This window comes from Pezoporus wallicus, unplaced genomic scaffold (assembly GCF_028554395.1).
Source record: "Pezoporus wallicus isolate ANWC-B61680 ecotype Strahan unplaced genomic scaffold, APGP_CSIRO_Pwel_v1 scaffold_13239, whole genome shotgun sequence".
Classification (NCBI taxonomy): Eukaryota; Metazoa; Chordata; class Aves; order Psittaciformes; family Psittacidae; genus Pezoporus; species Pezoporus wallicus.
In genome coordinates, this window is record NW_026642052.1 from 918,617 (window position 1) to 943,915 (window position 25,299).

General features: G+C 36.5%; 1 protein-coding gene across 8 annotated transcripts in view; it reads left to right on the forward strand.

Annotated features, from left to right (window-relative positions):
- The window catches only part of RGS12 (regulator of G protein signaling 12), an 89,196-nt gene extending 68,260 nt beyond the window's left edge, over window positions 1-20,936 (forward strand). For 4 of the 8 annotated variants that reach the window (XM_057426832.1, XM_057426839.1, XM_057426837.1 and 1 more), the window contains 5 exons: window positions 2,674-2,800; window positions 3,742-3,838; window positions 5,331-5,407; window positions 5,921-6,074; window positions 8,196-10,313. In XM_057426832.1, coding sequence (XP_057282815.1) covers window positions 2,674-2,800; window positions 3,742-3,838; window positions 5,331-5,407; window positions 5,921-6,074; window positions 8,196-8,830 — 1,090 coding nt within the window. In that variant the 3' untranslated portion in view covers window positions 8,831-10,313. Of the gene's footprint in view, window positions 1-2,673; window positions 2,801-3,741; window positions 3,839-5,330; window positions 5,408-5,920; window positions 6,075-6,653; window positions 6,835-8,195; window positions 10,314-19,911 lie in introns of those variants that run through there. The other 4 variants (XM_057426840.1, XM_057426834.1, XM_057426835.1 and 1 more) reach the window with 4 other exon arrangements.
- Window positions 20,937-25,299: the final 4,363 nt, after the last annotated feature.

Consider the following 25,299-nt stretch of genomic DNA (forward strand, 5'->3'; position numbering starts at 1 on the left):
ACAGGCACTGATATCCCTTAGATTTGTTTAGTTTTAGAGCCAGCTACTAAATGCTTCCTCTACAGGTAATGGTGAGATTACTTCTAAATGGTGAGATACCTCTAAAAAGTAGTTCAGATGAGGGCAACTGGGGTAAGGATCAATGGGAGAAATGTGGTCCTAGAGGAACGTTTCAAACTGAGTAGAGAAACATATGGTGAGTTTTAAAATGATGGAAATGGAAGCTTTCTGTACTGCTGTCTTGGATACAAGTGGGATTTTGATGCCAGCATTCCACTATAGGGATATTTACATTATTATTACGATGTCTCAAGATGAAGCAGTTGTGCGCAAGCATGAAGGACAGATCTGAGGCGCAGAGGGCCCTTCCACATTAGGAAGAAACATGTTTAGCAGTTTGAAGCAGCACAAGAATGAAAGGGAATCAAACTGCCAGTCTCCTAGTCTAATCCTAAATGCAACAATAAAAGAACAGGGTTTTGATATTAAATGGATATATGGATTGACTACATATTCCCATTCAGTTGCATCTGTAGTGATGTGTCTAACTGGCAGATTACAGTAAGACTAATTGTATAAAAATTCATTTGAGTAAAGTTTTGTAACCCTGAATCTTAAGTCAATGTTATAATATTATTATTGATACAGGTATAATATAATTCAGTATATTATATAGTAGTATTATGTAATATTTTATAGCATGCAGTTTTTCCCAATAATGTATTTTTTCCAAAATGCCAGAAAATGTTTTAATGTTCCTAAATTCTAAAAAACCAAACTAGTTTGATGAAAACACCTGAACTAAATATTTGAGGGAAAGGTTGGGAAGTAGAATGTTTGTTATATTATTGAGTTGTGCTTTTGAAGTTAATAAAATGTATTTTTTCAGGCATTCTTCATCTTGCCCTTATATAACTTTTCTTTAGGAAGCAGGGCTATTTCTATGTATGGGTACTTCAGGTTAATGAATATTAGCATAGCATATTCAATTTTGAAATGGAGATTGAGCAGTCTTTTATTAGGTGTTAGTTTGTTGAGGTTTCAACTTAAAAAGGAACAGTAAGTAGGCAGCACCATATGTTACTTGTGTGCTAATTAAAATGTAGAAATGTTCTACATTGTTTCCTTCTGTGGGTAGACACTATGTAAACAAAAACACTCCAATATTTGTTATATTTTCAGACATAAGAGAAGTATTACGTGGGTATATCTGGTTACCTGAATGTCTGCCACTTCTGTGTCAATAGCAGTTTGCCACAGAAAATATATGGACTCAGTCAGAGATCAATATGATCAGACAAAAGCCATTTATTGCAAAGCCTTAACTCCTTATACACTTTTTCTTACACGCACTTAACAGTGATTTGGCATATTATGATTGGATACATGTCTTGAAGACCCTTAGTGACTAACATATAATTGGTTAAGCACAGGTGTGAGAACTTGACCTCAAAAGCTTGCCAACAGTCCACAGTTCTCATTAACTCAATGAATTCCAGCTTCTTCTTATCTTGCTTGCTTAAGCTTCTTGGGGCCTCTCATGGCCTTGCTGTATCTTTCAGGATTATTCAGAGTTTATGTACCAATTTATCCATTCTCCTGTGAGGACACTGTCTCCACACCAGTTCATGACTGAAATTGATCATTTCTATTTAGTAGCAGTTGTATTTAGAGAAAATATGAAAGACAGATTTTCAGTTATCAAGGTCCCTTGTTGAAGGGAAAAGTCAGTAAGACTAAACATCTCCTATTTAATTTGTGTAAAAGAAATGATGGGGTTTACCTTGAATTGTGTTGGACAAAATCACTAATAACTTTAATTTCTCCTGATGATGTAATATTTTTTTTTGATAGATTTTTGTTAGTAATAAGCTTTCCTTTGGTTTTGTGCTATAATGCTGTCATAGTCAAATGTGTATGTTATGCAGGAATCAGGGCACAGATGAGAAGCATTTAAAGAAAACTAAGCCCAAAGCTAACCATGGATCTGTGCGGGGAAATAAACATAAATGTAATAGTTGTTTGGGCTTAAAGATTTTCTTCTTATTTGATCTTTTTTTTTTCTCTTTTGATGTCATAAAATTGCAGAATAGAGTCTGAACGGTCTTTATCCTTCAAATTCCAACTGAATGATTTTACAGCTTTTGCATAAAAGCTTCTCTTACAATTTTTGTGATATGTCATCTAGCCAGAAACCAGCATTACCTTGTATTTGTTCCAGTGCTTAAAGTAAAACTAAAAATTTCTGTCCAAGCTCACCTCAAGAAATTAAATAGGACATTGTGAGTCTCTTCTGGAAATAGAAAGAAATCTCTTTCTTGCATCTAAGGTATAGTACAGTCATGAAATCACTTTGGAAGCACTTCTGGACCAAAATAGAGCAATCTCACCTTAAAGATGAAAGTGCTATGGAATGTATCTAGTTGGGCTGAGGATCACCTTGCAATTAGATTGGCTCATGCCTTCACTCAGCTCTGGCGAGTGAAATGGTGGAAGTCTTACTTGTGTTAAAAGTGCTTTATACCTTCAGGTTAGGATAGATTTGTGCTAATGAATGTTCAGGGTCACTAGCTGTAAACTAGTACAACTTTGCTGTAGATTGAATTTTGTATATTCTGTACATTTTGTTTCTTGGAATATTTCATACTTAATATTACAATTGATGTGTTTCAGCCTGGATCTTGTTCCAATCAATCGATCAGTTGGTTTGAAGGCTAAACCCACTAAACCAGTGACAGAGGTCTTAAGGCCTGTGGTTGCAAAATATGGTTTAAATCTTAACGAACTTGTGGCAAGACTAGTAAGTATCTTTTGATGTAATTCAAGCTGCAATATCTTTTGTCTGGAGAAGATCAGAAAGTAGTCCCTGAAATTATTCCTATCCTTATAATTAGGTATTAAAATCCTTATTTATAACTACATGTTGAGATGGAAATGCGTAGTAGTCATAACCATCATGCTTAATAGTAATTACCTCAAAGCTTCAGTCTGCATCTGTTTCATATTCTCTTTCAGAATAAATCCAACATCCTAAATAATAGAGCATGAATTCAGCTTATTCCAGAGCTCAACTTTTCCCATTATTAGCCAGGGAAAGTTAGTTGATGGAGATTAATAGCTTTAACAAGCTATTGTTCCATTATCCTGGGAATCATGAAAGTTGCCTCAAATTCCCTTGCAGAAAATTTTTGCAGAAGCCAACTGATTCAACTTCTCTACTACTAAACATGACCAGCATTCTCTTTATTCTATTATTTTGGAAATTCAAGAAGTGGAAAGCTCCTTTTGTGGTATTTCTGGGCTGCATACTGTCTTGGCTGAACCAGGGCATGTTTTTAAAACAGCTGAAAAACTTATTGGTATAAAGTTAGCTAAATTACAAATTGCAAGTAATTTAGAATGTAAAATAATCTCAAACTTCCTCTGAAAAATATGTTTTCCTGAACATACTGATGATCCTAGAGTATTTGTGCCATTTTGCAAATTGGATGTTTTTTTCTACTTGTATCTTCTTTTCCCCAAATACCATTCTCCTCACATAAATGGGTAACACTCACTGTAATCAAGGCAGTTTTACACAAACAGAATAAGCATTTTTGGAATGGTAATAAAAAGATTTATTGAGGTAATACTGAAACCTAAAAATGCTTTGCTATTTTCCTTCAAAAAATGTCAGACTGCATAAATTTGCTCTGAAAACAGCTTTTTCTCTATTATATACAAACTGTGATCCGACTTTAGAATGGTGAGCAGGAACCACTTGATCTTGGTGTCCCTATTTCTAATCTGGATGGTCAGCGGGTTGTTCTAGATGAAAAAGAGCCATCGAAGGGTAGAGGTAAGTTGGCATAAAAGCTTTTATTTATCATGTCAACTGAGTTTCATAAACCTTGACTTTGGTTAGTTTCTTCTGTTGATGCACAGGTGAGATAACTGTGATTAAATTTAGATATGTCACATCTAACATACATTCTTTTTAACTAAAATGGAGTGCAGTTTCTAAGGATGGAAGAATAAATTAATTTGTTGATAGCAAGTCCTTGACTGTTGCTATATGAAATTTTGCACTAGCAATACTTGAATGTTTTATTGGCGTTCTGCCATAGATACACACATCCATTTAGGGATATAGAACCTAGTAATAATGATAAGAATAAAATGCCAAATAGCTTCTGTGAATTTGGCAATTTATTCATAAGAAACATACTGTATAAGTAAAACAGATGCAGTTTTTGCAGCAGCTGCATGTACTGCTGTGGCAAAACTCTTCTTTAACATGGTAAAGTAGCAGAGTCTGCATCTCCAGTTTTAACTAGTGACTTCTGGAGATAATATTAAAAAGGATATAATTTGTGATTTCCCTATGTAAAAAAGTACTTTGAAAAACTGTATTTGATCAACATAACAGCTAACAGACTTTTTGCTAGATTAATGTAAGAGGCCTTGAGGTGAAGGTTTGCTTTCATTAGGAGACCTTTTTCTGAACATAGAATGCTTAGTTTTAAAAATGAAATGCAATGTGGTTAAACTAAATTGACTTAGAGCAGAAATTCTCTTTGAGAAATAAATATGAGAATAAAGATGGAAGTATTTATTGAAGAGAATCAGATTTGTCATTTTTCTAGGAAACAGAACCAGTTGTCATTTTGATAAAAGATACAAATCCAAATACTCTTGCAGATATTTAGTTTAAGGATTACAAGTAAAACTGCCATCCTATGTGCTGTCAACTGCTACAAAAGCCTAAATCATAGAGGACCATTCCAGCAGTAGGCTGATTCTTTGGCATATACCAGTGAAAAAGGGCCATGGTTCTGTGTTTGCAGCTCAGTCTGCAACAGTGTATTTGTTGTAGGCAGATGTAATTTGAAGGAGCCATTTCATTACTTAGAAGTAGATGAGAAGGATATGGAAAAGTCTGCAAAACAATGCATGAAACAGGTTGGAAAAGATTCAACATGAACTTTATGTGGCCTTTGCGACTGATTGTTTAAATTCTAAATTTGAGAATTGCAAACTGAATTATTAGCTAAGATTTTAAAAGCTATTTGTTCTAAATCAACTGAACATTTAGGAGAATAACGAAATGTCAGCATCTTCAAATTTAAAAGTATTGCCAGTGTTAGGAGACTTTGAAGGTGAATGGAAGATTCTGTTAGGTTTTGACTGAAAAATATGAGGGATGTCAACTCTGCTCACTCTTTATTTTCTGAGTACATCTGTGGGAAATTTTAAAGCAAAATAATCTGGTTTGTGCATCATTGTCACTTAAATATTTCTTCATTGGGAAGTTACAAATTTGTAGTTACAGAAGGTATGTTTATGTTCAGTGTTTACAGATAAACAAAAAGGTGCATCAGTAAAACAGACTGCAACTGTAACTACTTCAAGGAATCAAGTATTTACTGTAAGTCTTCTGCAATGATTTTTGTCCCTTAGATCGTCTTTTGCTTCTTTCTGTAATTCTATACTCAAAGCTGCATTCATCCATGATTCTGAATCCGCCAAATTCTGTAACTAGCTTGAGTATAGCTGTAATTCATTTGATATTTTCCCCACTGTCAACAGCATTTATTTGTGAGAACTTTGTCTTCATGATGAATCAAGTAGCTCTTTCACTGTGTTGTGTTTGTTGTTTTGTGTTTCGTTGGCTTATCTATATTTGAAATTATTAATTACTTGGAAATTCAAAGGCCCTTCCTGTTATGTGAATTCTTCAGAGTAAATCATATTATGTTTATTTATACATTTTTGGGTACTACTATGGCAAAGTTCTTTACGATAATCGAGATTAAATTAAAACGTTGTGGTGAAAGAGAAATGTATTTTCAAATTAATCTTTTTATTCACTTAGAACATATTATGTATACAATGATATAGTCTAAATGTAAGTAGTACCTTAACTTTCCTTCTAATGCAGGGAGAGGGAAGAAGTCTAGGAAAGTCTAATTCTATCAAAATGAAAGGCGAAAATGGAAAAAATGCTAGGGAAGTCCGGCTGTCAAAGAGAGAAGACTCTATTGCAAAGATTGGGAAAAAAAAATGTCAGAAAATAAATTTGGATGAAGCAGAGGGTATGTGAACTTTATAGTATTAACATAAGTAGTCTTAGAAAAAGTAGAATTTTGTGTACGTGTAGCAAAACATATCATGTGTTTAATAGTGTATTGTGGAAATCATAGTCATGATGCTTACATTTTCGTTTGATACTGTGTTTGAAGTGTGAAGTTTTTGAAGCTGCAGATGAGATTTTAAGAATACCTAAAGGTAGATGTAGCTGCCTAGTGGGATTTTCAACAGTGAAAGTTACCTAATTCAGGTAAAATCCAGAGGAATTACTCAATTGCAGTTGAATATCCCATTTGATACCCTTTGCAAGCCACACAGATTAAAATTTACTGCTGAAGTTACATAGCGTGCATATCCAAAGCATGGTTATGCACAGTTATATAGTGAATGAATGTTCATCTGTGAATAAATGTCCACTGACTAGAATTAAAACAAAAAGCTATGGCTGAAACTTTTATTGCAGGATAGATGTTTGTTAATATAAATGTTATTAGAAAACCTTAGTGCATTTTAACTTATTTTCTGTTGCTTATTATTTTGTTAACTTGTTTTCAATATTTTAATATTTTCATTTTTCTTCCTAGGGCTGAGTAAAAGTAACATAATTTGAAAACTTCAGAATTCGAGGCTTTCACATTTTATTTTGATTTTTGTGTAATTTGTCCAAGTTTGGAAAATGCGTATCAAATGTTGTAGAGCGTACTTTAATGGAAAACTAACAAAAAAAAAGAGAAAAACAAAACCCAAAACCAAAAAAAAAGACAACTGTTCTATGAAGTTTGCTATTTCAGAAAAAAACCTTTTTGTACTACGCATATTAGAAATGTTGCATGTTTTAATATGCATACTGCCATTTTTGCAAAACTTTGGCAATAAGAAGCATTTTGAAGCTTCCATCTTGGCTACGTTCAGGTTTTATGGCATTTGACAAAGCATGTTAAAATGTCATTTTTATGAATGCCAAATATGAATAGAGGATAGGAATAAGGTCATACAAGTGCAAGTGTATGACTTCATATTGTGCTAAGTTAAAACTGATACTAACAGTCTGTGCTTTATTTTGTAATGGCTTTGGCTTCAAACAGTATTTATAAGCTAGGTTGAAGCTATTGATTTTAGTGCATCTGTTGGAGATGGCCTTTTAAGCATCTTTAATCTGTAGTTTCAATGCTCTGTTGAAAAATTAGGACGTGCAGAGACCCTGTATTAAGAATTACATATTTTTATATTTATATGTTTTGCAACAAAGATTTTGTTAATTGTTGTGATGCTTCTTTTTTAAGGAGTTGTATAATTCTTGGCTTATGATTGATAAGTTTCTTGTTGCCAAGTTTTGAGACTTTCTAGAACAGTGGTGATTTACTGTGAGTATTATTTATATATAGAAACATATTAAACCATGGGACATCATTAAGGACGTGATCAGAAAATTCCTTGTAATTGTGTTAAAAATTCTATTAAAAAGCTGCCCCATCGCTTTTAGTAATGGCTTCTTTAATGGTTATTGACTACCTGTACGCTACTGATTCATTGCAGCACAAAATAACATGGGGGTACTTAAATCATCATCTGATCATGTCCTATGATGATAACATCCTGGATTAAATCTACACCGTGAATTGAATTTAAACTGTGATAAATACTACTAAACTGAGAGAAAGTCAATATAACTAGGAAGTTTACAACATTCTGAATCATTGAACTTTCAAATGGCATGGTTATTTTTGAGTTAAGATGGATAAAAACCATCCAGAATATAAAAATGTGCACCCATTGTCAGTGAGACCAGAGCCGCCTTTTGTATTAAGAATTAAAAACTCCTCTGTGTGTGTGTGTGTTCAGATTTATTAACTGAGTAAAATAGAAGATGTGTTCAAGGCTCAGTGAATTGCAGCTGTTTTAAACTGCAAACCTCTTACAATAGCAATCCTGATGGTCTTAATTATAGTGATGCTAGCGAACATTGCTGCAATTGAAAAAGTTCCTAATTAACATGGGATCTTATTTCAAGGCAGCATTGAAAGAATTGAAGATCTTCATGGAAAATAAATGTGCTGAAAATTTGTGTTTTAATGACATTGCACTTTCTGACAAAAACTTGTCAATTTTGGGTTTTTCCCCAATAGAATTTTTTGAACTCATATCCAAAGCTCAAAGTAACAGAGCAGATGACCAACGTGGACTGCTAAGGAAAGAAGATCTTATTCTTCCTGACTTCCTTCGTTTACCGCCCACTGGACCAGAACCATCCTCATCTACTCCCATAGGCCCTAAAGGCCTCAACAGGCGAGTTTCAAAAAATGATGGCAAGGATGGGTGTACATCACCAAGTGGAAAACAGGAATCCGTACAAAACTTTAATGAAAATTCAGTTAAGAAAAAGGGTTACTCAGAAAATAAACATAAATCTGCTTTGACAGCACTCCACAGTCAGAAGACTTTCAGTGTTCCTTTTAATACTGCATTGTCTCCAATTCCGCATGCACAGGAAAACAATGCAGCAATATGGAAAAGGCAGTCAAGAGAATTACAAGCTGAAGGCATACAGATGGTAGATGATGAGAATGTGGCAGACTTGACTCTTGTGGCTGAAGGAGATATTAGTAGCCCTAACAGCACTTTGCTACCACCGCCACCGCCAACACCACCGTCAGACGTCAGTAAACTCACAGAAGCCAACTACCCACCCCCAACTCCTTTTACAGGTAATCAGGAAAAGTCTGGATATCAAAGATCAAATTCAGGTATTTCTAGATTTTAATAGTGTTTCCTTTTCTGTAAAACTACTTTTCCTTGGCACTCTTAATCAGTATTTGGCACCCATTAAAACAAGAAGGGAAATTCTCTCTGCACCTTAATTTTTTTTACAAAAAGAAAAAAGGAAAAAAAAAAGAATATTTTCATTGCCTTAGTCTGTGCTAACTAATATTTCTGGTTGCCTTTAACTAAGTACGTCTGTTTGGATTTGACATGTGGCCAGAAATGGACACATGCAGGCAAACCTTTCAAATACATCCATACTCTATCTCCTTCTTTACCCTTGGAGCACAAAACAGGAGATCAGTGTTTTGAGCTCCATCTCACTATTGCGTTTCTGATTTTCTGATCTATTGATCATAATGAAATACATGATTGGGGTTTGGAAGTTTAAGTGCTTTAGCAGAAACCCTAATTATGTGTTGAAAATTGCAGTACTGTTTATGATTGAAATTGGAAATGGATAAACCTTAATTTAAAAAATAGCTCTCTAATAAATTAGGTATTTGTGACTAAAAATAAAAACGTTGCAGGCTTTTTTTTAACCCATCCTTTTCTACACAGAGAAATAGATTGCTTCTATCACACTTTCTCCCAGAATATTCACATGTGAAACAGCTCTTTCTATTAGAAAATTTAAAAGAAAATATGTAACATTTTTTAGGATGTAAGTTTCATGGTCTAGCAATATCACAGAGCAATATTAGCCCAAGGCTGAAGTATGGAATTCCTTTATAAACACGGACTCTAATAATAATTGCCGTTGCCAGAAACAAGAGTTTGAAGACAATGGGTGTTATGACATTGACATTTTACAGTCACTGTACTGTACATTTTAATGTAAAATATAAGAAGAGGTATCTATGTGCTATACATTTATTTTTGATGTTTCACAAACATATGGTGCCATAATTTGTATGATCACATTTCTTTGTGATGTGGGAATATACATTTTAATTATTTATCTTTTTACACAGAGTATTTGATACTGTTCTTTATCTGTATGGTTGATGATTTGTAAATACTTCTTTGGTTGTTGGATGCTTATAAATGGCAATGCAAATTAGTAGTATTTGAGAAATGTTCTATAAGCGCTACCACTTAATTTCTGAGGCTGAGTATTGAACAGACTTGTAACCAGTGCCTATGAATAACAAAACCACAAAATGTATTTCAGGCATATTGATGTGTAAATGCATAGATTTGTGTTGGTATCTTTCTAATAATATGACAAGTGTACAACATAGGTATCAATTTGCATATTTTTCAGTAAGAACTGTTAAAAAAAACCATTTGCACTTAAAAAAAACTTCATGAATTTGCAGTATTTTAATGCATGCCATACATTTCTGTGTAACCACTGAACTGTAGCTTTCCCTTTTCCCACTTTCTACTTTTTACTTTGTAGAAATCTTTGTGTAGCTTTCACATGTATTTTGTATCTTTGTTCTCTCAGGAGTAATAAATTCTAGACCTAGTTACACAAACTGGTTTTAAGCTCTGATTTTCTTCCTTATTTAAAAACAGTCCTTTCAGTCTTGGATTAAGAATTCTGATTGAAATTATCTTCTAATAACAAACAGATTAATAGATATGAACTAGCAATTACTGTGAGACAAAGTTGACAAACGTGTTTATTAATGATCAGATATCAAAGGGCAAATGCTGTCTTGAGATGCTGATGGGTCACATGTGAAATCCATGGCATTGACAAGGCAGATAAGACAGGAGTTTGGGTCATAACAGGAACTCCTGAAAGGAGAATCTCTTCTGTCTTTGGGTTCTTGGGCTAAACTTTACATTCATTACTTTCCTTCTTATTTTAAACTAAAGCAATTCTTCCCTGGTCTTTAAGGAAAGAGCTGGTGATCTCTGTTCATTCGATGTGAAGTAACCAATATAACAGCCTCTCTGTTTGTTAGTCTTGGGTAAGAAATGAAGGGTTGGATGGGTGCTGGAGACTGCGTTATCCTTTCCGTTCTCAAAAATGGGTCCTACATAACAGTACTGTGAAGCCATATCGAAGAACCATAGCAGAGGCTTGTCGTGCTGTTACCTAGGTCTCATTGTGCTCTAGGGGCTAAAACTGTAGTTTTTCCAAAAGTCACTGTGTTCACACATGGTCATGGACCATCATGAAAGAAAATGAAGCAGTTGAAAGACCTGTAGCAGTTCCCCTGTCAAATTATTCAGACTTTTCCACAGCAGATAACTAATACCCTACATACTTTAATGTTTTTATACAGATACTAATTTTTATGTATTCCAACTGGTCTACTGTGCTTTCACTGGTGATTGTTTTATTTCTCTGTTGTAATCACCTGTGAGAGACCTTTAAGTAATCAAACAAAATGATTTTTCAGAACTAAAAACCTTAAAACTTTTTTTTTTTGAGGAACAGCAAAAATTTGAAATAAAGATCTAAATCACTTTCCTGTTTTGCTACAACCTTTTTGCATACAGTAACTATTCTACACTCCTCTCCCAATGCACTATTTTATGGGGACTGTATTCTACAAAAGACCAGTGATTTTATGGAAAAAGTGTGGGCTGAAGCAAAACTTTTCTTTTTCCATGATTTCATGGAGTATGCATGGAAAAACTATTCAGAGATATGCAGACTGCTGGAAGTAATCTCCAGTCAAGAATCAATATTTCAAAGGACTAAATCATTAATACTGGTTGCTTTTTTAAGTGCTTTAATGGTTGTCCATTCATAATCTCCTATCAATGGTTTCTTGAATTGAAATGTTTGGATAGAAACATTAATGACTGCATAATTCTAAGTGGTCTATGGTCTTGGTTTCAAATTGGTATAGGGGCAAATAACATGAAGGCTTTCACTGTGCACTAGGCTTTTATACATTGGGTTTATATATACTGGGAAAAGGGGTGGGGGAGTGATATAGCTGCAGGGGACAATTTGCTAACCACAATGTGGTGTAGCAAAGCCAGGCCAATATCCATCCTTGTAATGGGTGATTCTTGAGGTTTTTGTTTTTTCATTTAAAGGTCTAGAAAGCAAAATACGAATAATGGGAACCAGCAAAATACAAATAATGGAAACCAGCAAAATGAGGTTTGCATCGCTCAGAGCTATTGAGAACAGTTTTTCAAACACGGATCTTAACTTTCTGAAGTCAAATGTGTTTATACTGTAGTAATAGTTGGTTGTGAACTAAATATTAAATCAGCTTGCACACAAGGATCATTACTGATTCTGGTTGTGTTTCCCATCAACAGAAAATGCCTTTATTTTAAGCCTGCTAGTCTCGGCAAACTTCCCACTTTAAAAATCAGGGGTTTCTGGAATCTAAAGACTAATTCTGAAATGTCCTTCATGTCTCTACAGATAATGCTGCTGGTACCCATCTGTGAAAGAAATAACCTAATTATTTTGCGGTGCAATTTGCTTGAAGCGATGCATTCCTTTTTGAAAGTGATAAATACTGATTTAATCTCTGGGTTTATGCTTTTTTTTTTTTTTAATTGCACTGTACAGTCTAGGTAATTTGAATGTTGTCCAGTTTTTCTTAGGGGGTTAGGCATGTTCATTACCCAAGTGAAAAATAGCTGTCAGGGGGAGAGGCAGTCTTTCAAACCTTTACTCCCATCAAGAGCTGTGAATATCAAGCCAGGGGCTTTGCACCAAGTTATTTATTCAGTGATATTCCAGTGGGGCACTGTGATTGTTACCTCTACTACAGACTTGGTGGGCATTTAGGCTTGGTAGCGATTGGAGTACCATTTCACCCTTAGACAGGGCAATTGCAGCAATCCAGACTGAAATGCACAGACAGTAGATTTGGTTCCGTTAAACTGTTCTTCCATTATAAAAAAGAAAAAATCCTCTTCCCCCCCCCCCCCTTTTTTTTTAACATTTAGGGTGAGAAATATTCTTAAAATGAAAGTACAATGACAGTCAATGGAGTTATTGCGTGCCAAGAAGGTATTTTTTTGACCACATGTATAGACCAGATACAGCAATTTAGTCAAAGAGTTTATTCAAATCTCTTTTCTAATAGGGATGCAATAGTATTGGTTAAGTAGAGAGCCAGCTAGGGAAAATAAAAGCCTGGTGAACCTTCTGGAATTATACTTCAATAATATGGCTGTGGAAGATAAAGGGTGAATTTAGACTACTTAAAGTTACATAACTTTTTCTGAAGCCACCAATTTATTTCTGAAATAGAAGTACAATTGTATCCTCAAAATAAACTTGCTTCCTTTCTTACTGGAAAGAATCCTTTCAGAAATGGGATAGTTAGTACCAGTGCTAGGGTGGTTTTGCTTTGAGACATAAATTATGCAGAAATAAAAGGCAGGGTGGACTCCCAGAGCCTGGGGCTGCCTATTGTTACCAAAGACAAAAAAATAATTTCCCGACTGCTCTTTTCATTATTCAGAGAGAGGATGCAGTACACTACAGGCGAGGAATAGAGAGCACGTAACATCAGCTGTATTTCTGTGACTTCCACTTTTTGGCTGCCGTACTTTTCATTTATCAGGGTAATGAATTCCAAGCACAATAAACCATGTTATAGTTAAGGAGATTAAAAATAATCATGTGTGGATAGTAAAAAAAAAATCATACCAGACATATAACATATTTTAGAGACAGTCCAACGGTGTTTCCAGTGTAAATCAAGATAACAACAGTAAGGAAAACACAAATGAAATAAAATGTTAAGAAAAAGAAGGGATTATGTCTTAAAAGACGTAAAACTAATGCAAATGATTGTTTTTTAACAAAGCTGTTGTCCTGCAGTTAATTACATCCTTACTGGTGCTGTGTAATTTTATAGAAGATAATTGGTTTCTAGATCAATATAGAGAAGTCCTCGTGGGGATTCAGTAATACTGAGGCCGGAATCTGTTAATCCTCTTTTAATCAGAGCATGGTTAAATGGGAGAATTACATGTAGGACATGATGGAGATCAACAATAAACAAAGGAGAAGGAGAGTTATGTGAAGAGTAGACAGCCGGGAAGCAAGGAAGGCCTGGAGGAATGATTACTTGAAGCGTAAGCTGCTTTCAGTCAAACGGTCAGATACGTGTTGTAGAAAGAGTAACAACTTTTATCAACAACTAGATAAAATGTTAGAAAAATTACAACTGCTCTTTGAACCAAATGTATGTGGGCTAAAACCAGATCTATGCAAACGCATGACTTGCGTTTGGATGATGAAATTAACTTAGTTAAATTATTAGTTGAAATGTAACCAGTAGCCCTGCTAAACCACATTTTCAGATTTCTCAATTGAAAAATAGCATAACGAAAGGCAGATTAAATTAAAACTGATTCGAGTAATTCAATCCTCTATTTCCCAACATACTACTCTGTGGAATAATTAAACCTGTTGTTACCACTACTGATGGAAAAACAAAATGAATGTGGAATGAACCCGGGACAGAATGTTAACAAGAAATGCTGGAAGGTCACACTGAGGGCTGAATACTTTTAGACTTGCAGAGATGTCACTGTCAGTGCTTGGAAAGCAGTCTAAAAATTGTTTCAGTTTTAGCAGTGGAGAAACAAAGTTTAAGCAAATTGGCTGGTGTTATTGAGGGCATACGTGTCCGTCTGGATCAGAATTCAGAACTTTGCATTTTATCTATTCTTGGGCTGCTCCTGGTTTTCAATGAGGTTGTGTGCAGTTCCCTTCAGCAGCTGTTGCAGTGTATATAAAAGATCACTGCCCTCAGCAAACACAGTTTGCAGTGTTTCCATTTTTGCCTATACATGCCACTGGTGAGCAGCAGTAGTCCTACCAGTTCCCTCTCCTATGTAATATTCAGAATTTGTCTTTCTGAATAATGTTTTGTGCTTTGTTCTTCTTATGAATGCTTTTGAGATGAGTGCGATGAGGGAATTTCTATCCTCCCTTTCTAAACTTAATGCTGCAAATGTATTCCAGAAATTTCCAGGGCAAAAGTAAATAGGCCGGTAATGCTGAGTGTTGCTGCTTTGTAGAGTAATCCACGTCCTAGCTTGATGCCTTCTCTGTCACTGAGTCATATTTCAAGGCACCGAGCATATGCTGCAGTTGATATTTCATCACGCGAGTGAAATACAGCTTATAAAGTAAAATTTCCGTTGAAAAGATTTAGCATAAACTGTAGGTAGGAATCTTTAATTCAATCCTGTTTCTCCTCAGTGTTATATCAGTTAAGAGATAAAAGGAAGGAAACTATTAAAAGAAATTTAACCTGCAGAATTCTAAATCTGAAATGTAAAGCATCCTTTTCCCTTCGGAAGCATAAATCAGTTTACAAACTTGCAAAGATTAACAGTATGTCAGCCAGTGTGGAACTCATCCACCACTTTAAAGAATCCACATCTGAGAAGGCTTAGATTTTGAATTACCGTTTCCCAGCAGTTTAGGACAGGAAGGGAGAAGTGTCTTTTCCAGAATGAAACTGCCAGTGTAGATGTATCTTAAGGAAAAGAGTTATTTGTGCTATTTCTAGGACATTGAACACCCACTCCAGAAGTGACCACAGCAAAGCTCTTTCTTAAGTCTCATCTGAACAAATGGTCTCTCAGGCAGCATATTATCATCTTAGAATATGTTGATGTATGGAATCGGAGATGAGAACAGTGTCTATCCAATATCCCGCATTACGATATACACCGGAGTTTAATTTTGAGACCAAAAATGACTGGTTATATTTGGGAGTGCAAATAACAAATTTCAGGAACTGATGAAAACTTTGGTGATTTCTTTTCATAAGAATTTTAAGTAATATAAAATAATAGGATCATAGAATCATAGAATAGTTTGGGTTGGAAGGAACCTTAAAGATCATGTCGTTCCAACACCACTGCCACAGGCAGGCACACCTTCCACTAGACAAGGCTTGTCTGAGTCCCATCCAGCCTGGTCTTGAACACTGCCAGGGATACTTCAGATTCCTACCTGCTGTAAGTTAGCACAAAATGATTTAACTGGAGCTCATTCTTTTCAACTGAACCTTTCTGACATCAGAAGTTGAATGCCTGGGTTCAGTGGTATAGAAGTCAGCAGGGCATTTTTATTATCTTTCAGTAGAACTGAGCACCACCTAAACAGTAAATGGTTTCGACAAGAAAAGTAAGATTTTTAGCAAAGGTAGAATGCTCAGTGAAGTGCTGAATCTATATGGAAGAGGTATCTGTCCATACGAAATTGTGTTTGGAAAATTACAGAATAGAATTTAACATTTTGTCATATATGAAATCCACTGACAACAGACTTTGAAATATAGAGCTCACCTCTTACAGGGATAGTTAAAAAACATCTACTTGCTTTGATTAAAAAAATGGTAAATATGGTGAATGGAGCTATATTGGGTATTGATGATTTTAATCTATAGGTGCTGAATTTCAGATCAGATTTAAATTATGTGTTAAGAAGTGAATTATAACTAAGATTTGGCGCATTGAAAATTAATCGATTATTAGATCCAGTATCTATTATGGTACAGAAACATTAACATTGCAAGATAGGGTGGGTGGACTTTTAAATCCCAAACATCTGCATTAGAGTTATGTTTATTTGATCCTGTCATCTAAATTTGACAGTTACTGCTCTTCCTGAAATTTCCAGGTGGCTTTGTCTTTACCTGGAATATGGCCAAATGCTCCCTTGGTCCTAAATAGTCTTCTGATCTCGTGCTCAGACCTTACTTAGAGCTTGAGGAATATTTTATACAAAAGCAGAAAAAATCTCTTTGTCTTCCTCTGTGAAGACACTTTTGAATAATTATAATGTTAAATTCAGCAACTTTTAGAATGATATACAAAAGCAAAATATCAGAAGAAGAGAAATATTGGTAAAGCAAGTCAGGAGATGAGCCAAAACCGTGCCTGATCATTAACATTATGAAAGGTGCAGACCACTGTACTTAGCCTCCTAAGCAATCATTTAGCTGCTCTGATTTAAAGACAGAAGATGAGATGCATCATCCCATCTTTAAACCAGCTGGAACATATTAATGGAATCAGATGCACAGAAAATTCCCTTAGAGCTCTGTGGAATGCTGAGCAGGGGAGGTGAAGGTTACCAATAGGCGCGATGATGCTATTCCAGTCTGAAAGTTAATCTGGTCAAGTAGTGCTCTCAGCACTGGTTTCCTTTCCCTTCTGGAGTTAGGTAGGACATTTAGCAGATTAGATGTGGGAAAATGTAGTTCCTGACATGATTTGTGCAAGGCAAAGCAATCCACAGAGGTATCCGTGGAGGTTTTCATCACTTCAGTGCATAAATATGTGAAGGGAAATTTTATCAGTGAAAGCTCTCAGCATGTTAGATGATGCCCTGCATAGCTAAGTTTTCTCAAGTGTTACTCAAAAAGAGAATATGAGAAAGAAGCCAGTGCAGAAGTGTAAGCATCATTTAAGCCTCATTATAAAGCTCCACTGAGTACATGAAAACCTTGAGTCCATTTTAAATCTTGTGAGATACACATATACACAAGTTATTTGGGGGAATCTCTCCTATTGCTTGTGCTAAACAGCCTTGTTTCATAAATGCTTTGTTTTCAAAAATGAGGAAAAGAAGGCACATGAAAGTATTTTTTTCAATGTAGTGCTACTCTTAAATCATCTTCCTGTTTGGTGTAAATGAGCCAAGATCTTTTCTGCTCTGCCAGGAAAACAGAAATCATTTTCATGGTATCATCCCTTAGTAATTCCATAGTCTTTTGAACCAGAATCTTAGATAAGACCTTCTCTGTTGCTCTCCTGCCTCTAGTAGTAATTTATTAAGGTGCTTCAGAGGGATTGCTCCTGAAAACAGCATTAATAGAAAATAAAATGGATTTATTCGTCTTCAGATGGGCTTATGCCTTGTGAAGCCGTAGAGCTGACATTGGCTTTATTTTTGCTTTGTTCCTATTGGAAAACTTGCAAGCCCAGATGCTTCATGGCGTGACTCAGTGGCACATAACTCCAAGACTTAATGGCATTTCTTATATTTAGCTGTATAAAGACTTAGCAACCAAATAAAAACAGCGATACTTACACCTTCCATAGCGTTCCTTAGTAGGAGTTTCCATCTCTTTCATCTGTCATAGCCTGTTAATGAAGGCTGTCTCTTTTGACTGTGGAGAGTGTTTCAGCTTAGTTCAAGTCAACAGAGCTATGAGACCTGACACCACCAGCAAAGTTGTTTCTTTACATTGCATTTAGTAGAAGGATGTATTCTCAATACCGGCACAACTGGATGACTCGCACTCTATCAGTGCAAACTGTTTGTTGTAATTTATCATTAATTTGGCTTTTTAGAAATCAGTATCTCTTTTAAAACAACTTGAAAGAGATTCACTGGTCTTCAAAGGGCATAGAATAGTAGATTAAAGAGACCAAGAGTATAATTCTGTACATTCATGTTAAGATAAACAATTTGGAATAGAAAAATAGCATTATACACTTCAGCCATGCAAAAAGCAGTTAAAGTTAATCCGATGTTCAACTGCAGGAGGAAGGTGTAAACATGAAGCTTAATATATAGCTCCATTAAATGTTAGCTGTAATTTAGTGGGTTGGAGTCCTGCTGGGCTAGCAGGGCTTTCTGCCTTCCCTCTGCTATTGCTCAGCTGATTGGTTTGGAGTTTGATCTAATTCCCGTGGATGTGAAAAAAGGCAAGCATTACTGATGTGGAACATCCACATTATTAATGTGGGGCTGCAGTCTAGCCAGAGCACTAAAATTTTAACTTATTTTCATTAGATAGAAAGCTTTAACCCTTGAGAAGACCCTGGAGTAATTTGATTGAAACAGTTTGAAATTGCTTTTTTGTCCTTTCGTTTGTGTTTTTCCTCTTCTCTGTATCAAAAAGTTCTTGATTATGATGATTGCACACTGAAATTTATTTTTCTTGAAAAAAATCTGTACACATCACTCTGTGGAACAAATGCAAATAAAACATTTCAAAGCCAGCTATGGCATTTAACCACATGAATCCCATGGGATTTGCGTGGCTAAATGTGCGAGTCAGGCGTATTGGATAAGATGATGTCTTTTAAAAGACTAGCTGATATACATGGAAAAAGGAGATTAAATGGAAGCCCTTACTCAGGTCTGCCTTGAAAATGCCTCTTTCTTCTTGGATATCAGTTGGCCTAATAAAAGCAGTTCTCTCTCCCTAAAAATTTTGCCTCTTTTTATACCATTATATAAATGTATATAGTTGAGGGAGCACTTCAACTGCAGAAATCATGTTGATAACCTGATGCGGATCATGGCATTGGCTCATGCTTCAGTCTTCTTGTCTTGTTGCCTGTTGGAACAGGCAAACCAGCTTCACCCGCATTTGCTGTAACAAGTGCCTAGCAGTTTGCAGCATCACACCTAATGCAAAACTAGCTTTTGTGGAGCTCAAGGTTTTAATCTAGGTTTAACTTGGGATCATAATGAGTTTGCATGAGTAGTTCTAGAGAATAGACTGCCCAAATTCTAACAACTGTGATTTTAGAGGCACTGTATCAAAAAAAGTCTAAAGGTTAAAAAAGTCGTGCATAACTTTGGTATTTCTTTAATGTTTAATGTCAGCAGATTGAGTTTTTTCTTTTCTTCTTGTCTTGTAAAGCATGGCCCATAATTTCTTGGTTGAGGTTCAGGACAGTGAACTGCAACTTCAAACTGTCCTTTCTTAGTCTCATAGAGAATTAATCTCTAGCCAAGTGAAAATAAGATCTCAGCAGGAGTCAAAAACCAGTTCAAGTGAAGGAACATGTCTTGTTTTGCCCCAGCGGAAGCCCTATATTCTCCTCTTTCACCTTTGTGTTTAATGGTGGGAGGGTTTTGTTTTAGAGATGTGCAAATTCTCACTAAGTTGCTACTTTTAATGCAGTTTTTTAGAAACCTCTGAAAAAAATGCTAAATTAAGACAGATACAAAGCAATGTTTTACATTTATCTTTGAGGTCAACTATTTACCTGCTTCGTACGTCAGTAGGACTGCTTGATGGAGTGGAGAAATATCCCAGCTGACTATCTACCATTGGGACCTCAGAGGAGGTTGCAATATTGAAAACTGCTAAAACCAGAGGGTACATAACACTTTTGTCTTGTGTTTTTTGTTCTTAATTCTTCTGTTAGGTGCAAACCACAGAAAGAAGAAAGATTCACAAGGGACTTCAGGAAGCTCTTGTGAGCAGACATCTCACAAAGCAAAGTCCAGCAGAAGCTTTAGTCCTCCTGCTGCAAGAGACAACTCTGGAATGGAGCTCCCTGTGAACAGGATAATAGATGTGGATGGAGTCAAACTGGAAGACACTGGCACACGCTCCTGTGATGATTCTGAAGGGAACCTCAGCTTTGAAGGTTACATCTCTGAACTGAGGTCTTGCCAAGGGAGGATGAGGACTGGAGTTTATAGGACCTCAGACCTTCCCTCTCTGATTACTGTCAAGAGTGAGAAGAATAAGGGCACTGAGAATCAGTATAAAGCTACTTTTGTTTAAATCTGGTTTTAATTAAGAGTTCTGGTATTTTCCTTGGCATTGGCAGCAACAGAGATATGCCTCAGAGACATGTTTCTGCAAGTTATAAGTTGTTTTCAATACCCAGTTGCTTTCAACCAGCCTGCCAGACCATCTCTTCTGACACGAGTCAGAACGCATAGAATGAACAAATTGTATTTCAAGGACAGTGTTGAGTTGTTTGGTTTTGTTCTCTTACGGTTTCTATATGATTTTCCTGGGGATGATTCCACTGCACAGTGCAATTAAAGTTATGATTTCCACCCCTACCCTTCTTGTCTTTAATAAAGGCAAACTAACTTTAAATTCCCCTATCCAAAACTTTTATTTAAGATAATTTCACTTTGATCTTGTAATGCTTTTTTAACTTGTCTGCAGGATTCCCTGTGTGTCCGTAGGCTTCTGAAGTAAAATCAGTTACTGGTCTAAAAAGATTAGGATTACTTTCTTACTATCTCCTTCTCTGTTTCATCACATTTGGGAAGAGGTCCAGGTGGAATTCAGTCTTGTCTAATGTACTGCCTGGTTGGATATGTGCAATAAGGCCATTGTTATACAAGCAGCAAGAAGCAAAAAACCCCCTGTGCATTTCCTCTGCTGGAAATAATAGCTGCTTTTGTAGCCGACGCTGGTGATGTTCCCATACCAGAAATGTATATACTAATTACACAGTGGTGGGAGGGTCACCGGTTCCCTCCTCATCGCTGCTCTTGGTGTCTTTGAGCTTTGGGGAAAGGTGGATTTTGACGTTGCTCTTTTGAAAAGTGGTTAAGCACACCTCATTCTTGTTGTCAGTTCTAGTTTCAGTTAACCTTCTAGCCTGGGGGAGTTTTGAGAAAGAAAAAAACCATTAAGACTACTGAACATGTTGCTTTTGCCACCCGCTCTTTTCTTCCTTTTCCGTTTCTTCAGGAGAGGTTATGGGTCTGGACATGCAAAAGGGGACATGAAGGAATGAGAGCACTGGACCTCTGCTCATCAATGTGAAACAGTACCAAGTGTATATATTGAGACCTTCTTGTGATTCACTGCTTTGAAATAATTAAAACATCCTAGATCCTAGACTGCAGATCCACACAGGCAGTAAGTTTAAAGCATCACAGTAGCTATTCATTAACTTCTCTTTTTTGCTCCTCATGCACACCAAGAATCATGAATTTCCTGAATAACTGAAGATGGCAGAGGCGGTCACTCAGTTTCTTAAATTCAAATCTGTAAGATGAGAGAAAAGTACACCAAAGTTACATGATTTTGTGGCGCTAAAGTAAGATTCCTAAAGCTTAAGCATTATACATCCACTACGCCAGTGATTTAAATAGATCCAAGACCTATTAGTTTTAATACTTTAATTCTTTCTTACAGATATGTGATTTTGCTCTTAATATTAAGGAAAATCCTTTTTAACACTGGGCTCAACTCAGTGTGTGACTGAATGAGGATGTATGCTGTGAAAACAGCTGTTCTTCCTAAAACTTGCAAGATTAAAGCTAATTTGACAGTCATGCTAGAATCAGGTGGTGTAATGATACCAGCGACTGGGTGAAACACAGCAGGCAGAACTAGGGATGAGTAAACAGGCATGGAGACTGATGTAGCTGCATAAAATGCTGTAAGTGTCTGTACTGTTAAAATACAGCCCTAGTATACCCCTGCACTCTGACTCTGCCTGTGGTGAGGATAAAGGAAGAAAGCTTCTATACTGATCCATAGGATATGTTGTTTTGTATTGTCCTATACATCATCTCTGTGGGACACAATGTAGCAAAACAGTCATTGCCCAATGATATGAAAATATTGAAGTATCTGTGTATTTTTAAAATGCTTTTCCCAACTTTTTATTTTTTTGTGTAGTGTTTTGCTAATTGCCCATAAAAGGGTATTTCTTTGAACAGATAAATGGCCACAATCTTTTCCTGTCTTCTGGAAAATCAATAGCTTTGTCCTAATCAAGACCACCATTACACCAGCCAAACTAAGAGCGGGCTTTTGGACCTGTGGTAGATGCTTTTTGCACTTTTTGTGTGTCCTGGAAAATAAAATCCTAACATGCAGATAAAAGCTTGACATTTGAATACAATCGTTACAGTCTCTATTAATCTCTGGTCAGTCTTTGAGATGAAATGGGGTTGCTTGTCTTACACTGTGCAAGTGTGCTTAAAAGACTTTTAGTGAGCAATACAGAGTCCTTCAGCTGGAAAAAGACAGCTGAGGGGAGATAAAGAAGGCTGGACAACCTTGAGTGCCATGGATAGGGTGGATAGGGACTGACTGTCACATTCTTTTCCAACACAAGAACTAGGGGCCACCAGGTGAAGCTAGTAAAAGTCAGGTTCAAATCACAGAGCTGGATCTTCACCTTCTGTTTCCTTTCCACAAGCTGTGGTGCTCAGGAGAGAAAAGCATACAAAAATGCTAGTTTTTAGATTCTGGGTGCAGCAAAGTGGATTTGACTGTTTCAAGGGTTCAAAGGGAATTTGGCAGCATGGGAGAGTCAAGCTGCGTGCAGGAAAATGAAGGATGTGAAAGAATGGAGTTTTCGTTAACATGGGGAAAAATCTTGGCACAATGCCTGGAAAACCTGTAAACAAAGGGACATGGGAAAAGCTGTTCCCCTCCCCACCGCACTGCCATGGCAGTTATTGGCATATTGTTTAAAAGAATAACTTCTTAACTAGGACTTATGGAGATTAATTTCCTAGACCTAGAAATAATTAATAATATTAGCTCTTCTATTCGGTATCTGGCAGAATATGGTATCTAAACCTGCTGGAATCAGTTGTCACAGATCATGGAGTTAATAAAGATGAATGTGGACAGCCTGTCTCTGGCTGATGTTTTCCAAGATTTTACTAAGGATGTTGTCCAGTTTTAATCACTGTATGACTTCAACATCGTAATATGATTTTAAGTTGCCTCATTATACTGTGATTTCCACTACTAATAAAATCTACTTGCAATTAAAAAGCAGCCCAATTGAAGTGCTGCTCAATAGCTTAATCCTTGATCTTGCCAGCTAGCTTCTAAAATATAAGCAGATTTTATGTGACTTTCTCTTTTACTTTTTCCAGTTTTCCCCTGTTGAAACTCTGATTGTACAGAGAATTACTGTTATGTCTCCTTAATCCCATGCTGATAAATAGAAGGGGAATTCAGTCTCCCCATCCTCTTATGTGGAAGAGGGAGACCCACTGACCTATACCAGTCCTCAAATCTGAAACTGTAACAACCAGTGGTACAAAAACCCCAACCCCTACACTTAGAAAAACCTGCAGTTCTAAATCTTACTGAATGTGCCAGTTGTCTTATATTTCCCTTGTTGTCATGGTATCTGATTTTCAACTGGCAGTGGTTTCAGCTTCATGGGCTACAGAACATAAGTTGCAGGTTTGTTGTCGTTTTTGTTTTAAAGGTCTGCGAAGAATAGAATATATGCATGTAGGCCAACTTGCAATGGGACTTCCCCCTTAGTATTACTCTAGCAGTGTGCCTTGTCAACAAATCTGTGATATTACACACATGCAAAATAAACCGCTGTGCAATTTAGCTCTAGGGGACTGCGTGACAGATAACCAGTGGTTTTTGAAATCACATAAACAAGCTTTGCAAAGAGACTTTGCAAGAGATTTACTGCTCTGTGGGAAGCAGCCAGTACCTGGCTGTACCATGTCCTTTCTCATGCCCCTGAAGTCTTCTGGGGGATATTTAGCATCATTCAAGGATGCTGGGTCCTTCATGTACTACTTCTCTGCCTAAAAGTTTTGGCCTCTTGCCTTTGCTGCAGTGTGCGTTGCTTTATTGCTCCTTCTCCTCTGATGCTGGAATGTACTGTTCCTAACATAAAACTGTTAAAAGACGTGGCTCAGCCAGTAGTCTTGTTCATTGTAGCAGAGACAATCAGGACTTAACTTATTTGGATTTTGGGAAGTAGCCTGATTTTCCCCACAAAACCAGTAGTTGTTTCTCAGCAGTGGTGCTACTGCTCATCCCAGACCTCTGCAGCACAGTGAATGTTGTCATTTAAACTGGTCTCCCGTGAGGTACTCGGTACCGGGAGGCCTGGCGATGTGCAGTACCGTGCTGTAGCATCTGTGATGCAAACACCCAGAGGCATCTTTGCACAGTTTCTCAAAGGTTTTGAAAAGATTCCAAGGGCTTAATTAGACAAAGGCAAAAGCCAGGGCCCAATGGCAGGTCTTTATCAAGTGGTGTGAGAAGCCAAAACCGTTTGCAGTCCAAGGCACTTCTAACTCCCAACCGCAGCTCATTGTGTTTGGTTTAGAAACAACCGTATGTTCTGCATCAGCAGGCAGGTTTCCAAGCTCTGTGTGATTGTAGCAAGGCTGTGTGACAACGGTGTTGCTCTGTGGATAATGTGGGTGTTTACCCTGCAGCAAAAAACAAGTGGCACATTCAACTTCTCTCTGCCTGTGCTCTTGGAACAGCATCCCAGCTTAGCATCATAGTGTACTGAACCCTAATCCAATGCCAATTAAAACACAGGAAAATCTTTCATTGATCTTACTGAAATGTTTCCTTACTGTAGACCAAGTGTCACTTTTAACCAGGTTACTCTTGATTTCTTTCAGAAGACCTTTATCTTCTGAGAAGTGCTGGATGATCAGGTGTCTGCAAATCTTGCCTGCATTACACTAAATGTTAGCAAATCCAATCCGTTACACATGACCCAACATGTTTTCTGAGTTGTTTGTGAGGAAGATAAGGAAAGAAAATACTTTATATTTTTTCATCTCAAGGGATCATTCTGTTGTACAGTTTAAAATGTTCTTGTACAGAATTTGATTTGTATTCTTGTTTTATTTGTGGTCTTGTCTTTAGATGTCTATATAATGACTTTCTAATATGAAAATGCACATTGGGTTTATTTCTCATGCCTTGTCTCAATTGAGAAATCCTGTACTGCACAATAATGTTTATAGAATCTTAAGTGTGTTAAACTCATTTAAAATGTTAATTGTCTATGTAGTAAGTAAATAATTTATACCAC